At 48.1% G+C, this 15,959-nt stretch overlaps 1 protein-coding gene across 3 annotated transcripts in view; it reads left to right on the top strand.

Moving 5' to 3' along the window:
• The window catches only part of LOC119433272 (rho GTPase-activating protein 45-like), a 248,965-nt gene that overhangs the window by 196,214 nt on the left and 36,792 nt on the right, over window positions 1-15,959 (top strand). For all 3 annotated transcript variants that reach the window (XM_049658783.1, XM_049658782.1, XM_049658781.1), the window contains 7 exons: window positions 4,127-4,181; window positions 5,356-5,502; window positions 9,293-9,357; window positions 10,109-10,219; window positions 11,772-11,852; window positions 12,975-13,184; window positions 15,563-15,679. In XM_049658783.1, coding sequence (XP_049514740.1) covers window positions 4,127-4,181; window positions 5,356-5,502; window positions 9,293-9,357; window positions 10,109-10,219; window positions 11,772-11,852; window positions 12,975-13,184; window positions 15,563-15,679 — 786 coding nt within the window. The remainder of the gene's footprint in view (window positions 1-4,126; window positions 4,182-5,355; window positions 5,503-9,292; window positions 9,358-10,108; window positions 10,220-11,771; window positions 11,853-12,974; window positions 13,185-15,562; window positions 15,680-15,959) is intronic.

The following is a 15,959-nucleotide window of genomic DNA, read 5'->3' on the forward strand; positions in this document are numbered from 1 at the left end:
GCGTTCATCGGTGAGTCAGTCACAAGGGGTCATAGAGGCTGGTGCATTTCAAGAATCGCAGCAGCGCTTTTGTGGCTTTGTACATCGCAGACGCACAAAGCCCCAAGATCTTCTCTTCTGTAAAAGGCCTGTCATCTGTAGGTGCCCTAAAGCTGTTCGAAGGACAATCCTCTCATCTCGGTATAGGAGATAGCGCAGAGTTGACATGGAATCGTACGATTTCTTTAAGAATAGTGCGCGGAAACGTACGGAATTATTCGAAGACGTACGGAAACATCTCATGCAGGCTGCGAGAACACTTCGATATTCCTCGTATTCTGTGGTCCGCAAACTTGTGCCAACGATATTTCATATAGTCTGGACATGGCTGCTCTTTTGTGGGAATTACGGTTTATTGAACGGAAGGGATAGAACGTCGCCATTTGCCCTGCGGTCGTGCAGGCCGTTAATAGGCGGCGTCGACTGATTGACCCACGGCGCGCTGCCGTAACGAACCGTCCGATATGTTCCTGAAGGCACTGGAAGAGTGCTTCCATTGTTGCACTGCTGTAGTGCGTCGTGTGTGGTCATCTCGTTGCGCTTTACTTTTCCTTTGGTTGGTGACGGTGATCACTAGCCCCACTTTCATATTTTCGTTTAGTTTCGTTTTTGTTTCCTTTAACCTATTTTCGCGCTGGGTTGGCACAGCGAAAAGTAAAAATAGTCGATCGGAACCCGCTTGAAGGCGCTTGTCTTTATGTGTGTTAGGCTGTCTATTTTACATTGTTGGGGCAGGCGACTTGGCCGAATAAAGTCCTGCAGCACACAAGGAGAGTCTGCGAAAGCGTAATCAGTCTGCTTTTCGTTCGTGGACAAAATTTGACGACGCTATTCGTTTCGAACTTTTAAATGCACATGGCGTTCGCAAGAGATTTCGCAGTACGAGAGCTGCGAAGATCCGCAACTTTCTCGCAACGAGAGCATCTGTACGCTGAAAGTGAAACGAACCGGAAAGTTGTGAACCAGTTATATATAACCGGTTCACGCGCTAAACAGAGCTCGATATGTCAAGTAATTCGAAATATTCGAACCCGGTCATAACAGGCACTTAATGGTGTACATTTATGACGAGTTCGTTATATACGATAGAACATGCCTTCGCGACCGTGCTTAAACCCACCATAGCGACCGGACTCTGGCGGTGTTTCAGCCAATCGCGTTCAACCGCGGTTGCTAAGGCGCTGCTGCGCCTTCTAGATTTTCAATATACCCTACCGGGAGCGCCTTCTTCGAGCCCCAGCAATGGTGAAGCCTTGAGCTTTATAGAGGATCCAGACGCGAGCATCGCGGCATTCAGTAACCACAATCTTGCGCGCAAGGTGTTCGTATACGTTACAACATCGCCCTTCTCTCGGGCGCACATCGATTGTTTTTTCACTGTCACTGCTGATTTCTTCATCAGAAGACGAGGCAAGATAACCGACAAAAAAATTGATACGCAATTGTTAGCGAATGTGCATAACGTGTGAATGGCTGGAGAACACGCCCTGAAAAAAGCCAGGCCAGTTCGTTCTATTCGCTGTATTTCTGCAATGTTAATAAATGTTGGGATGAAATGAACGTAAAATTATTCGTTTTCGTTTTAGTACTTGCTTAATTTCGCGGGACAGTAATTTTTCACTGTAGTCAATGACGTCTTTTGACTGAAGTAATTGTTCTTGTAATCAGCTAGTTCTTTTTCTTTTTCTCGCGCGCGCGCGCGCGTGTGTGTGTGTGTGTGTGTCTGTGTGCAAGTTTGTTAGTAACACAGCTGCCCGGGGCGATCTATAGCGCTCTGTCGTGATACGTGTTACAGAGCACCCTTTCCGGTAATGTCCGTACATGCTATCAAGCGTGCTCGCCCACACTACCGAATAAAAAAAGAAAAAAAAATTTAGGGGCAGCTTCACACTAGCGGTGCGAAGACTGGGCAAAGAGCGAAACTGGCGACCCCGCCTAGCTTTATCTCGGTTCGGCCAACCTTTTGCGAGGTTATGCTTCGAGGCTCAGCCAAGTTTTGCGCAAGATCACCCCGGAATCATCGACAGTCTTTTGCTCGGTTTCGCGGGCACGTAACTCCGGATCGTCTGCGAATCGCCGACGTTTCGCCGCCGCTTCGGCGGCGCGATACTCGGGATTGGACCCGAAGTGGTTTCACTCGCTCTCGAGTATAGCGGCGCGGCGGCATTCTCGCCGCGCTTCCTCTTCTTCGGCAGTGATGCTCTTTTTCCGCCGCCCCATCATCCCCATCATCGCGGCGATGTGCTCGGCGCGGAGACGGCGGGGCTGTGGTGTCGCCACGGCGGCGACGCGGTGACCCTTTTCGCGGCGCTCCCGTGGGCGCTGCCCTGTTTGATCACGTGGTGACGCGTCCATTGCTTGCCTCAGCCGCCTCCGTTGCCTCCGCATTTACATTGCAAGCGCGTGACGCCGGCGCGGCGCAGCAAACCTCTGTTTCGACGCGTGTCGTAGACGGTGACTGCGTGCACGACACGAAGCTTTGGCCACAGCTTTATATAGAGGAGATGTAAGTGCTTTCAGAGCTCATTACGCCTTGTCCAAACGGTGTGAGCAGCGTATACGGTGCATGTACTGAAAGCGGGGCTAGAAATGTATACTCCAAGCTGTCCAAACTTTCCGCTTATGAATTAAATCGGGATCAGTGTGCTCTGCGTTCTTTATTTGGCAAACATTTTGAACCAGCGGCTTGTCATATTTCTGACTCAGTAAAGTTCCTCGGTGCGGCCACTATCTGTTTATTTTCAGCGTAATCACTCGCGCGTATGCTCTGCTGCGACAGATTTGTTCTTGCTGCGCAAAGCTTGGAATGTAAATGTTCTGTACTTTTCGGAGGCTTGTAGCAAAGACGTATTATCGCTAGTCCCTCGCTTACTCTGTGGACCGTCACGAAACACTCAGCTTCCAGCATTCGTGTCTTGTCGCTGTAGTCGCCGTCACACATGCTCCGGCACATTTAGTCAAGTGTGCGCCTATTCACTCACACGTTGGCGATAGGGTGGGCGTAAGTTTTCGTGCGAGTAAGGGTGCATGTTTGTAGATAACGTGCGGGGAACTCACATGCCAGTAAGTGGCACTACTTCATTTTGTAACGAGCGGTACTCACTCCCAAGTGCCGACGTTCCGGAGTTGAATTCCTTTCTTTGGAGGTTAGCTATACAGCGCAAGTGGATGAATTATATTTCTTTATCCTTGAGGAAATACGTGCATCGCGAAGGGTGCCAACACAGGGCAGTCCTTGTGCAGTAGCTGCGACACAGGTTGATACCATTCATTAATTTTGAATGACTATTTTTGCAACGAACTACCGCACACGTCTTCCCTTTATCGTTACACATTTTGCAGTATGAATTGGGTACAGTGCATTAGCGCAGACCCAGTTGCATTTTCGACAGCTGATCGCACAATAGGAGGGTAGACGCAGTAATGGTTTCGTATTCGTGCGCATTCGTTGAGGCAACGTATGGCGCGCCGCTGAAAGCTCCATCTCGTTCCTCTAGAGCAAACTGCTCCGCGAAAAGGGTCAATATATCCCGCAGGTCGCTGAAGTGACGTCACGGCTTAGCCCCGTGTCTGCGCAGCCGCGGCAACCACTCGGCATGGCGCGGTGACGTCATGGCTCGGCAAAACTAAGGCGAAGCGTTGCTAGGCTACGCATGGTGACGTCATCGCCAGGCGGAGGTTTTGCGGCGTACACTCGATGGCCAGGGGATTTGAGCATGATTTTAACAGCTTCGCTCTTGAAATCATGCTCAACAAACAACTCGTAAAAAAGAGCCACTGCAGGTAGTTTTATGACGCATGTTTAGGCAATGCTATTAAAGGGTTGCGTGTTCAGTATATAGAGCGTATTTCACTGTGCCCGTGTTTGTTACAACCGGATACAACCGTGTTGTTACACCGTCGTACCGAGTCCCAGTCGAAGCTACAAAAAAGAAAAAAAATTAAATAAGGCATTTTTTTTATTACTACGCTTCCATGAGTATTTCGAAAACTTTAACGCTTAGCTGTACACATGTTCTTGGACCTTTTGTGTGTGTGCAAATGTAGCACGTTGCCGACCTGGCTTTTCTTTCTTTTTTAATCGCAGAGCTGCGAAAACCTCCTGTCACCGGACAAGCAGGCGCCGACGTCACGGTCCTACGGTGAGTGCGCCGGCACCGTCTTAATCAATCGATCGCCCTCGATTTATTTCAAGTATGTATGAAACGTATGAAACGCCTCCGACGTCCGCGCACTCTGTTTCGACTAATTTTCGTAGGATTCGTCTGCTCTTGTGACGCTACATTCTGTTCTTTTACACTTTACTGTTAACTAATCCATTTTTCACTCAGTATACGAATTTTTATTCCTATTTTATTTAATGACAGTGAAAAGACTTTTGTACTTATTAAATAAAAAGAGGATAAGAGGCCACGCTGTGGTGGATTCTGAGGCTTCTTGGTTCATTCGGGCTTGATTGGGGGACATTGGTACCGCACCTTTTGTGTTTCACATTTATTTCCTTTTTGAAAAGTACAGTAAGTGACATTTCCTGGTTATTATTCAGGATGTTTTATGGTTTACCCTGCACCACGCGCGGCGCTCCTAAAAGGAATGATTTCTAAACGTCTTAATCTCGCTTGTTTCGTAAGCACGCCTGCGCTGAATGGAAACCTTTGAGTGTGTCTAATTTGGTGAAGTCCTCATCTAATTATCAAATAATCGGCCAAGCCTAACAAGAGCTTTCTTACGCCGCTAAAATGACGTAAAGCCGAAAGTTGAGTCGCGACGCAGTTTGCAAATAAATTCCTGAAGTCACCCCCGTGATGTCACAGGTTGTGGCGGCTGCTAACAGAGTCTCGTTATTATTACTATTACAATAACTATTATAATTATATTATACATATTGTGGAATACAATATAGAAAGGTTCGCTCTGTCAACTTCTGGCTTTATTTTTCCTTGGAGGAAATGATCCCATATATAAAAAAATGAATAAAGAAGAAGAAAAGCTCACCAAAGATGTGATGTCACGCGGTGACGTCATCACCTCCACTGTGCGAGAACGAGAGGATTTCAGGAAGAGAAATTCGATGAAGTGCGCTGTGCCTATGGTTGTCGAAGTTCTTGTCTGTTGCGCGTTTGTAAGATAATATTGATGCCTGCACGCAGTTTCAGCTGCTCGAAGAAATAGCATTTGTACAAAATATTTTCCACGACCGTTGTATTCATAATCCCCTCCCCCCCCCCCCCCCCCCTCCGCTCCTTTTGAGAGAAACGCGCGACAATACGCTATGGCAAGACGCGAAGTGATCATCCTGCGCTTTTATTTCCGCAGCATCCCCAATGACGCTAACGGGCCCGGAGGCGGATGCCAAGCTGATGCGGATTGACGATGGCGTCGAGTTCGCGCTGCGACGCGCCAAAGTCTGGTCCAAGTACGCCAAGGATGTCATCAGCTACGTCGAAAAACGCGCTAACCTCGGTAAGCATGGTCGTTCTCGATGAGTTTCAATTTCAAACACGCACACGCATGCACGCACGCACACACACACGCGCGCGCACGCGCGCGCGCAAGAGCTACGTTTACATAAACTCCATGAAGTCGGGTCACACACGTACACTAATGCACAAATGCGTGCGTGCTGAAAGTACAGACCATTTACTTGTACGACAACGGGAATCAAGAAGTTAGCTTCTCCGCATAAAGAGCCATAATGCGGAGAAGCGAGCTGTAACGAACATTTTCCAGCCGCTGCTGATCCCGAGTCGGCGCGCTCGGCCGGCGCGCTGTGTGCAATGATAGCTGACAGCGAAGTCGGCCTATTGCACACCGTGCTGTAGAAAAAAGAACAATAAAAAATATCGGGACAGACGTCGCTTGCTTATCGCAGTGAAACACGGGGTTTCCCTCCTTCCACATTGACGTCACGGTTGAATGCGTAAATGTTGGTCTTACGTTTGGAAGTAACGAAGGCTATATGCACTCGCGGATCGCAATTTAGGCGCTTTGCTAGCACCCTGTTTAAGATACTGCCTGGATAATTCTAGATGATTAAGCATTGAACGTGCTGCAAACTAAGGTCTTCACTTGCAACATAAAGGAGTGGGCGCGGGAACGCAAGTATTGCCCGCCGTGAACGGACAGGAAATGATAATCAAAACAAAGCTACGAGCTATATTGTATGACTAGCTATATTGCATATATTGTATTGTATCTGTATGTTTGTATAATCTCCATTTGTAACCTTACTATTATGCACAATAAAGAGCTCTCTCAAACACGTTGATAACTATTTAAATTTTCTCGAGCCTAACTCAGTGACGCACAGCAACCGAAGTAGAAAGAGAGAAGAGGGAGAGAAAGTGGATTTCTTTGTTACCTTAAATAGCTTGTCAGACGACGCGTTGATGGCTTTCACAAGTGAACTGACACGTGGCGACATAACGTAGGCTATCGGCGCTTAAATTTGATATGGATGGCCTAAAATAACTATAGACGAAAGGATCGTTTCACAGTGTAGCAAGCCGTTCCTACGCGCCCCACCCCTCTCCCTGTGTATGTCTAGCTCCTCCTGTTACAAATTGATGGAGGCGAAATGCGAAAATACCCGTGTACTAAGATTTAGGTGCACGCTAAAGAACCCCAGGTGGTCCAAATCATTCCGGAGTCCCCCACTACGGCGTGCCTCATAATCAGATCGTGGTTTTGGCGCGTAAAAACCCCCATAATTTAATTTCTTTTCCTGTTAGCAATTAGTTTTGCGATTTTTTTTCGCATTTTCAGATTTCTGTGCGAGAGAAAACAACCTTATCAAAGCAAAACGTCAGTTCGGAGGTCCGCCGAGGAAAGGGAGGTCGAATCATCGGCCAAGGCTTCAGATTGGGAAGCAGTACTTTAACATCTTGAAACGTTTCTGAGTGCCGCGAGAAAGCTTAGAATACAGGTGAAGTGTATCGCTTATTGTTTTTTTTTTTCTTTATTTACTTTTTTAGTAAAAGAGCACTAAGAAATTAACTGAAGCAGCTCAAATTATATGCACTGGCCCTTTTGTTTCAGAGAGAAATTCCAAGGTGTTCCAATGTGTTCTGCGTTTGCCAAGATGTTCTGCGTTTGAAACCTGCAATGACAAAAAGGAATCACACCAACGAGTTTAGGCGTGGTTTACATGTTTACTCGCTTTGTTTAGACCTGCAAACACACGCGTGGGCTACCCGAAGGATTTAAAAAGATTGCGTCCTTGTTTCTTCATTGATGAAGAACCAGCGGCCATGTAGGGAATACACCAGCAGACATCTGCTAGAATGCACTAGTCTCTGCCGTTAGTGTCCTACTTTTGACTGACAAGAACCTCAATATGCTGCAAGAGAACACATAAAAGCAGCATGCACACTGTCACAGACTATTTAAAGGGCATCTCTCTCCAGGCCCTGTGCGACAAGTTTATTATGTACTCGTAGTGAAAGCGCCGTTCAGGTAGCATCGCGCCGAAGGAATTTGTAAAAATTGTGCAGCAATAGCAGAGACTCTATCAAATGAAATATCCCGAGGCGATTGATAAGAAAGCCACGTAACCTCTCCGCCGCAGAGGTTCTCTTTCAAAGCCCCGACCATCATTATGGAAAGGACATTCTTCCTTTCTTTCTCACATATCGATGCTCGGAGCCTGCGCTATGTTTATGTAGCGAGCCACGCCTCTGCTTCCTTCTCGTTTTTTTTTTTTTTTTTTCGCCCCATGGAGTGGAAAAAACCGGCGTTAGCGGCGTGACCAAAATATGGTACGAACAGGCTACGAACCCTCGACCTTTTGGGGAACTCGAACCCACGACCTTTGGTGTTAATTAATGTGAAGTGAATTGACTCACGGTCCATTAATGTACAGGTAATTAAGGCACTCAAACCCACGACCTTACGTTGTGCGCACCTTGTGACGGACACCATATTGGTCACGTTGATTCTGCTGACGTGACGGCAAATCCATGTAGGGATAACTAAGTGCCCCTTGAATTTTTCTTTCTGCGCGCGGCGCACCTCCTGTGGTAGTTGTGCGTGCTCTCGAATTTCACGGGACCCATTGTTGGCAAGAACAAGGCGCGGATCAGTGGGGATGCGCGACCCCCCCCCCCCCTCGCCCCCTCACTGACAGGGGGATGCCCTGTCGCAAAAAAAAAAAAAAAAAAAAATATGCACCTCCAAAGTATTTTTCGCGAGCACCAGTGGTAGTTGTGCGTGCTCTTAGTTGTATTCTAATTTCACGGTTATTTTTTCTAATGAACCTCCTGGCGCCTGCCGTCAGCGCGTTCGTGAACAAGGGGACGTTGCCACCGGACAGCTGAGCTGCGCTGTGTTCTAATCTGTGACATTGGCTACAAGCTTTTCATTGTAACTTGAGTCCTACATTAACCTCAAGCCCGCTGTCGTTTATCTAGTGGGCGTTCTAGAGTAGACCTGTCAGCGGCCAACGCCTGGCGTGGTTAGAGAAACGTTGGCAAGAATGCGCGCCTTGTGTAAAAGGATAACGTCGCGTGGCACGCTGGCTCGCGCTCTCGGCTCTCAGAATAGGGTCGCTTGGGTTTCTTTTGAATAGTATGCTGTTCCCGAGAAGTACATTTCGCGTAATATTTTGTGGTCACGATCGTCACCGCGGGCTCTGCGTGCCGGGTTTGCTTGTTTACAAGGCCTAACTAAACTCGGTGAGAGGAAGCCTTTTAGGGCACAGGCTTCTGAACACAGAAGGGCGGCGTTCAAATATCAAGGATGTCATAAAGCAGTTTTTTTCCTTCGTGAGGCTTAATTGCGTATTAAGGAGCATCCCCGCGTACGGTGGATTACAGAAACGTCTTAAGCATGCAGAAGGTGACGTCACGCCTTTAACCAGTGGCGCACCGACGGGGGGCGGGGGGTTGTAACCCCCCCCCCCCTTTTGTTTAACCCTTTTCTTTCCTTTCGCCTTTGAGTACTGCTACTAAGATGTAAGACGCGCAATCGTCTGCACACTCGCAAACTTGCGCAAAAATCAATTTTTTGACAATTTCCCGTGAAAAAATTGAAATTAGTGCTGTTTAGATGGTATTGGCAAACTGTCAACCCTCCCCCCCCCCCCCCCCCGGCACAGATCCTTGATGCGCTACTGCCTTTAACTGGCATCCCAGTTAAACCAGCTCGACCGCGATGACTCCCGTTCTTATCTACTTAGGCTATGCTTCGCTGTACTGCATCGATGCGTTGTTATTAAGCTCGGCTAGAGGAAATCTTGGTTTGTTTCTACACGCAGAGGCCGAGCACGCCCGGAACCTGCTCAAGCTGGCGCAGACCATGCGGCCTGTTCTTAAGGAAGAGGTGAGCAGACCGCTCGTTCAGGCTAATACACGAGTTTTTCATGGCTGATAGCTTGCTTTCGTCGTAACAAAAGCTAGCTACCAGCTAGGGAGGCAGTGATCGTTTGAGTTCGCGGCTGTGTCGCGGAGTTCTGCTGTAACGGTTCCCAGAGATGCGCTTCTGTGATGGCTCGTTGGAGATCGGACTTGTTGGTCCTACATGATTCAACATGTAACAGCGCGACCTGAGGCAGGAACAAAAAAAAAGAACAAAAAATACACACCCAGGCCAGGCTTTGACCATAATCGCGTTGTTAGATTATAAATCAGTGAAGTGCTCCACCATGTTTTGCATCAAATTGTTTTTTGTCGTCATGTTGTTGCTCTCGTTTGGCCTCTGGGATACGGTGCGACAAAAAACAGTGAAACTGCGAGCAGGTACAGGTACCTACGCGCTGGGGACTGAAAAGCAATGCTACACGATGTCTTAAGCGCAAGCAAAACGCCTGTTTGAGTTGGTCTGGCATCTTTTCAAAAGTAATTCCTGTGTGTACTTTGAGCAGCTAGGGATATGGGCGGTCATTCAGGAGAGCAGTTATTCAAGTAGAATAGTGAACTTATTACAGACAGAAGAACCCATCTAATTAAGCTTTCTACGGGACTGCAGCAGTAGAGCCTGGAATTTGGCAAAACGTACTGGCGAGGTTCGAGTGTGTCAGTAAGAGAATGTAATTTTAGTTTTCGAAGTAATTGTACACTGTGGCGGGGCGCAGAGCTTCCTGCCGTTCCAGTCCATCTACTGCACGGCCATTGACCAGGACCTGGACAATGCCAACAACTGCCTCTCCAACTGCACCCTGCTGCACGACCACAAGTTCGTAGAGGTAACGCCACTTGCTTACTTCTTACTCTTCATTACTCACTGCACGTGGTGGCACTGCGCATGGGCACAAAGAAGTGTGGAAATAATTGACAGTCTTTCATTAACTGAACACTGTGCAAACAAAAAATAAACGTACAGTGCCGCCATACTTAGGCCAGTGTTTTGGAATGTGTGTGGATGACCTAAATATAGAATACTAGGGGAAGGTGAGGGGGGGGGGGGTATTCTGTAAGAGTACACCTAGTGAACTGTCCATTTCGGCCGCCGCTGATGCGCTGGAGCTGCACCCGTGATCAAGAAGGTAGGCGGCCCCAGCCTTGTCTCCTTCTCGCTCGTATGCAGCTCCAGCCAATTAGCGGTGGCCGAAATGGACAAAATCAACAGTCGATTAGGTGAACCATTACAGAATACCCTCCCCAGTAGTGCTGCTTTCCAAATTGCCAAAAGAAGCTTTCCCGGGTGTAGTGATGTGTGGTGACTTCTGATCGAAACTGATTAAGTATAAATGATCAGCTAAATTACATTCGAAATAGCTCAATTACGTCCGACATTAAAATTCAAGACGACACGTTAAGATTCACCTGCAACCACCTCCCAATGGAGTCGGGGCAGAAACTCCCAAAAAAAGCACGCAAACAATGGGAGGGTTTGCAAGACGCAGCTGGCATTTGTTACGTCCTCTTTGGCTGGCTCGTCAGTTGTACCTTTGCAACGTACGCGTAATGCAGTGTGAATTGTGGGAACAACTATAGTCCGGACGTCCGCGTCCAGATTAGGGCAGCTCATTGTTTGCACCCGTGCTTTGGGGTGAGCGAAACTGCGAGGGTAAGTTCAGTTCCGGAATGTGAATGTCGCCTCAAATATGTCATGGTCACTCTCTGTTTAGAAACATCCAGAAGAGTAATAAAGTTCTAATGTAAGTTCACATCATTATTGGCCCTTCAAGTGAACAAGACAGTGTTAAACGTGCTGGGAATAAATTTTTTTACGTTCCAGGCCAAGAGAACGACGACCTTGACCGTAGGTGTCGGACAGATCATTCTTGCCTTAACGCAGTGGCTGATGCTTTCTGTGCCTTTCGTTCAATCGTTCGTTCACTGTGAATTTTGGACCGTATTGTGCGGATCACCTCGCATGTTCGCATGTAAAGTCTATCTGCTTCAGTGCGGCAGATACGGTTTCATGAAAATTTGCATCGCCAAGATACTTTGCTCTGTATTGTTTGACATTTCACAACACTCCGCACTTATTTATCTCGCGGTTTGCCATACGGCATTTATAGCTAAATATATGGTGAAATAAATGTGTTAGGCTGCATATGTGACCCGTGGAACTCATTATTCATAGTTTAACTGTTCGTAGTCTGTGGGCTAGTCTATCCGTAAGCCGACACTTCTAAACAATTTCTCTCTTGTGGCCTTTGACTCTGGACACAGCCACAGCAGAATGCGAGCGTATGAGCGCTTGGTTTTATTTGTTCGCATATGCACGCATAATGGTGTGTCTGTGTGTCCGAGCGGTTCAATGACCTTGTTCTGCCTCTGCTTTCGCAGCCTTTGTCGGCCAGGAGGAACGAGCATGAAAAGGCGCGTAAGCAGCTCAAGGAAGCCTGGCAGCGAGAACTCAAGCGAATGGTGAGGCAACTGCTACACAGAACACAGCGGGTCTCATAGCCTATTGCTCTTTCTTTACACTTTTTTTTTAATTTCTTTTCAGATTTGTTCATTTTCTTGACAATCGGTTTTGCCGTTTTTGAGTGCTAGAAGCGCCTAAGGAACTATACTGAAAGGGCCTAGCAATAGCGTTATGGAACATGGTATGCCGCCGCCTAATTTAGACTGGCCAATGCTAGACATAGACACAGGGCGAGCACCTGACTTTCGAGTAGCCTTTATGCTCTGGAATTATGCTCGTGACACGCATAAAAATCAGTTTCTGCATGAGGAGCACGCATTGTCATGGTGCACCACTACCGTCAAACATAATGACCGCCTTTACGCATGCGAACGAAAGCAAGTGTGGCATCAATTTGATTTGATAAAGCTATTGTTTTATTTTAGTTTCTTCGAGACTGCAGACGCTTGGCTGACGCGAGTGTCATCTTCTTCCCTGTTTGAATGTGAGCCGTAGCTCTTGTGAACCGCACGGTGTATGGTAACATGAATGTTGCTGCAGTTCGTATCACATATCCTCCTGAGACCCGAACACAACTATGGAATACAATTGCTCTTCAAGGTGGTTTTTTGATTGTCTACTGTTATGTTACGAACTTGAAACGCAATTTTTTTATAATTTATATGCCACGGCTAGATGTTAAAAGCTGCGTCTCCATGTACGGAAAAAAATAACAATCTCCATCATCTCCTCATGTTTGCTATGGTAAAGACTGCATTTCATTGCTTAAACGCAGAGAGGAGATGGAACTACGTGTACTAAGTTAACGTGTTGCTGTCGCGTCGGGTATAGTCACGCAATCTCAGTAATTTCGAAACACACCTCAAGGTTGGTTTCGGCCTTCTGGGACGACGCAGAGGTCTATGTCAATTGAGTTTCAAATTTCTCGAAAGAGGATGACAAGAATATGAGTGAACCATTTCTTTACAGTTACACATGCACACTACTTCATGCCCAGAATGAATATGTTGCGTAATCACTTCCTGTGACTTTCGAAAAAAACGTTGAAGGCAGTGTGCAAAGTATTGTTCAAGGGGTCTTAAAAGGATGTGTGCCGATGCCCCCTGTTCCTGCCGTTGCAGCAAGAGCTGGAGGCGAACGTGCGCAAGGCCCGTGCGCTGTACGTGCAGCGCCACCAGGAGCACGACAAGGCCGCCCAGCGGGCCGACGGTGACGAGCGCCGGCGCCGCGTCGAAGAGGAGGCTCTGCAGAAGGCACGCGAGGCCGAGACCACCTACAAGGCATGCGTCGTCGAGGCCAACGAGCGCATCGTCGCGCTAGAGAGGACCAAGGTGCGCTTTTGTCATCGTCACAGCGGCTTCTGCAAGGGTGAAGTGCAGCTCTGCTGAAGCTCTGATGCCCCGTCTTGGGCCGGAAACATTGTGGGGAGTTTTAGCACCCTGTTACTGCTCCGTTGCCTACCATCTTTCTGCGTCGTTGAGCGCTAGAGAGGACCATGGTGCACGGTCCAGTCAAGAGTTCGTATTCTGCGGTAGTGCAGTGCTATACTCAAGTATGGATATGTTATCGCAGGTGACCAATATAATAGAAAGTTTTAGCATCCTGTTACTGCTGTCCTCTACGAATACTGTCTCCGTCACTTACCAGCTTTGTGCGTCCTTGCGTTAAGGAATACCGAAGTGCACGGTTCCGTCAGGAGGGTGGCTTTCTGTGGTATACTGCAGCGCCTGCTGACCCTCCTCCTCCCCACATATTCACAAAACCTATGTGTTGTACATGCCTTTGGCGATTGGCCATTGCCCCATAGATTACCTCGTTATCATGTCGATCCTTATCGTGAACGGCGATCTCTCGAACTCTTTTATCGTGAACGGTGATCTCTCGAACTCTGACCGATTAGCAAATGCAGAATAAGCAAACCCATTCTGCAACTTTAATGGACCGTGGGTCGATCATCTGCCCTACAGAGGTAACAGTGTGCTATAAACACCCAAATATACTTCGTCGTGGAAGACCATGTGGGTGTTCCCGAGCATAGGCAAAGCGAAACCAGAGTCACTCATTCGGCAATGCTTTCAAAATCATTGCGTAGGAGGTAAGGCACAAGGTTGGCGGAGCATCACACCAATCTGTTATTCATGGATAACCTTGTCAAAATAAATTCTCTAACGCAGAACGCATTTTGTTAGGAGGTGCAATGATGACGTACATCCGGCGCGCCGTTCGCAAGTCAGAGCAGCGTGACAGATCGTTCGGACTGTTCGACCGTCTGGGGCTGTTTAATGCTGCAGGTTTTAGCTCGCACCATGACACTCACCGAGAGCGTTGAAGGACCCCATAATCCGCTGACAAGCTTTACCGTGATGCAGGATATTTGGCAGAGTGTGGCGTTTTCTATCTAAAAATTACATTAAATTATGGGGTTTTACGTGCCAAAACCACGATCTGACTATGAGACACACTGCAGTGGGGGAACTCTATCTGTAAAGTTCTAATCCTGAATGGGGGACCCTTTGAGACCCCGTCAGTCATGCAACTGCCTTTGGCTCTATTTGCTGGAGACGACTCCTCCGGCAGTGCTGGCGGCACTAGGCGTCTCTCTGGTTATCCAAATCAGTGAGAAAGGAAAATGACTGGAGGGAGCATGACTTCAGGCAGCTGGCGTCGGCCAGCTAAGTTCCCGTGACGCCGCCCCTCCTCCCCTTCGGGTCAAACCCAACGTTTATACATACTGAAAAAGTATCTATAAACATTGGGTCAAACCCGCGCGTTGGTTCCTGAGAAGTAAGCCTTCCGTGATTACCGGGCCTCTCAAAGCATTGTTTTGTTTGCGATAGCGTTTAGTGACACCTGCGTCACGGTCATCCCTCGCCATCCACTTCTCCGCTCTATACCTCTCAAGATATATCCGAGCGCTTCGCGGCTAGACATTACTGCTTGCCGATCTTGTAGTGCGGGCCTATTTCCCATGAGCCTTTCCTGTATATATTTTATGAAAGGCTTCAAAACTGTCACCTAACTACATAGGTTGGCATACTCACTCACGAGTACACTGACTCATGATAACTTCACCGGCGTGAAATGGCCATTAGTAAGAGATGAAAGACGAAGGGTTTGAATAGACGGGAGTATCAGGGATATAGTAGCCAGTGGGAGGGGGATAGGGGACGCCAGGCACTGGCCACCTTTCCCGAAACTTCTGTGTACCAGGGTAGCTGGCATAAAACGACGTGCGACTGACACCCGCTTGCCTCTCCCCCTTCCTCGGTCAAGTGCATGCCTCCCCCCACCCCCCGAAAAACCTTCTGGCAACGACATTGCAGTGCTGGTGAATGCACTTACAGAGGCAAGTCATTGCCAGCAAGTGTGATATGACGTGACTGTGTATGCGAATGAGTGCTCCCTGGGAATAAACGCGAGTATAAGCGTGAGTAGCTGCCGGTAAGTGTGAATGAAAGTGACTGTGAGCATGGGTGTGTTGGTGAGTTATGATTGAGCGGGCGTCAGTAGGAACGCGAGTCCAAACCAGTGCGAGAGCACGCGAACTTGAGTGAGTACATTAGCCGACCAGAATATTGGTGAGTGAGCTATGAGTGAGTGAGTACCAGCTTATTTTGCCGATTTATGCACCTGACGCTGCCCTCCTCTAAGTATATAGTCTTTTTTTTCCTTCCTCCGTGGTCCAAACGGTTCCATCTGTGTTGTCCAGGCGGAGGTTCTGCAGCAGGTTCGCGAGCTCATGTGCCAGTGCGACCAGACCATGAAGGCCGTGACCGTGGCATACTTCCAGCTGCAGCACACCGTCACCGCGCCTGCACCCATTCAGGTACTGCTGTTTCCATCTCGTCATAATCATCATCAGCTCATTTTTATGTCGACTGCAGGGAGAAGGCCTCTGCCAGCGATCTCCAATTACCCCTGTCTTGCACTAGCTATTCCAACTTGTGCCTGCCAATTTCCTAATTTCATCACCCCACCTAATTTTCTGCTGTCCTTGACTGCGCTTTCCTTCCCTTCGCACCCATTCTGTAACACTAATGGCACACCGGTTATCTGCCCTACGCATTCCATGGCCTGCCCAGCTCCATATTTTTTTCTCTTAATGT

This window comes from Dermacentor silvarum, chromosome 11, assembly GCF_013339745.2.
Source record: "Dermacentor silvarum isolate Dsil-2018 chromosome 11, BIME_Dsil_1.4, whole genome shotgun sequence".
Classification (NCBI taxonomy): domain Eukaryota; kingdom Metazoa; phylum Arthropoda; class Arachnida; order Ixodida; family Ixodidae; genus Dermacentor; species Dermacentor silvarum.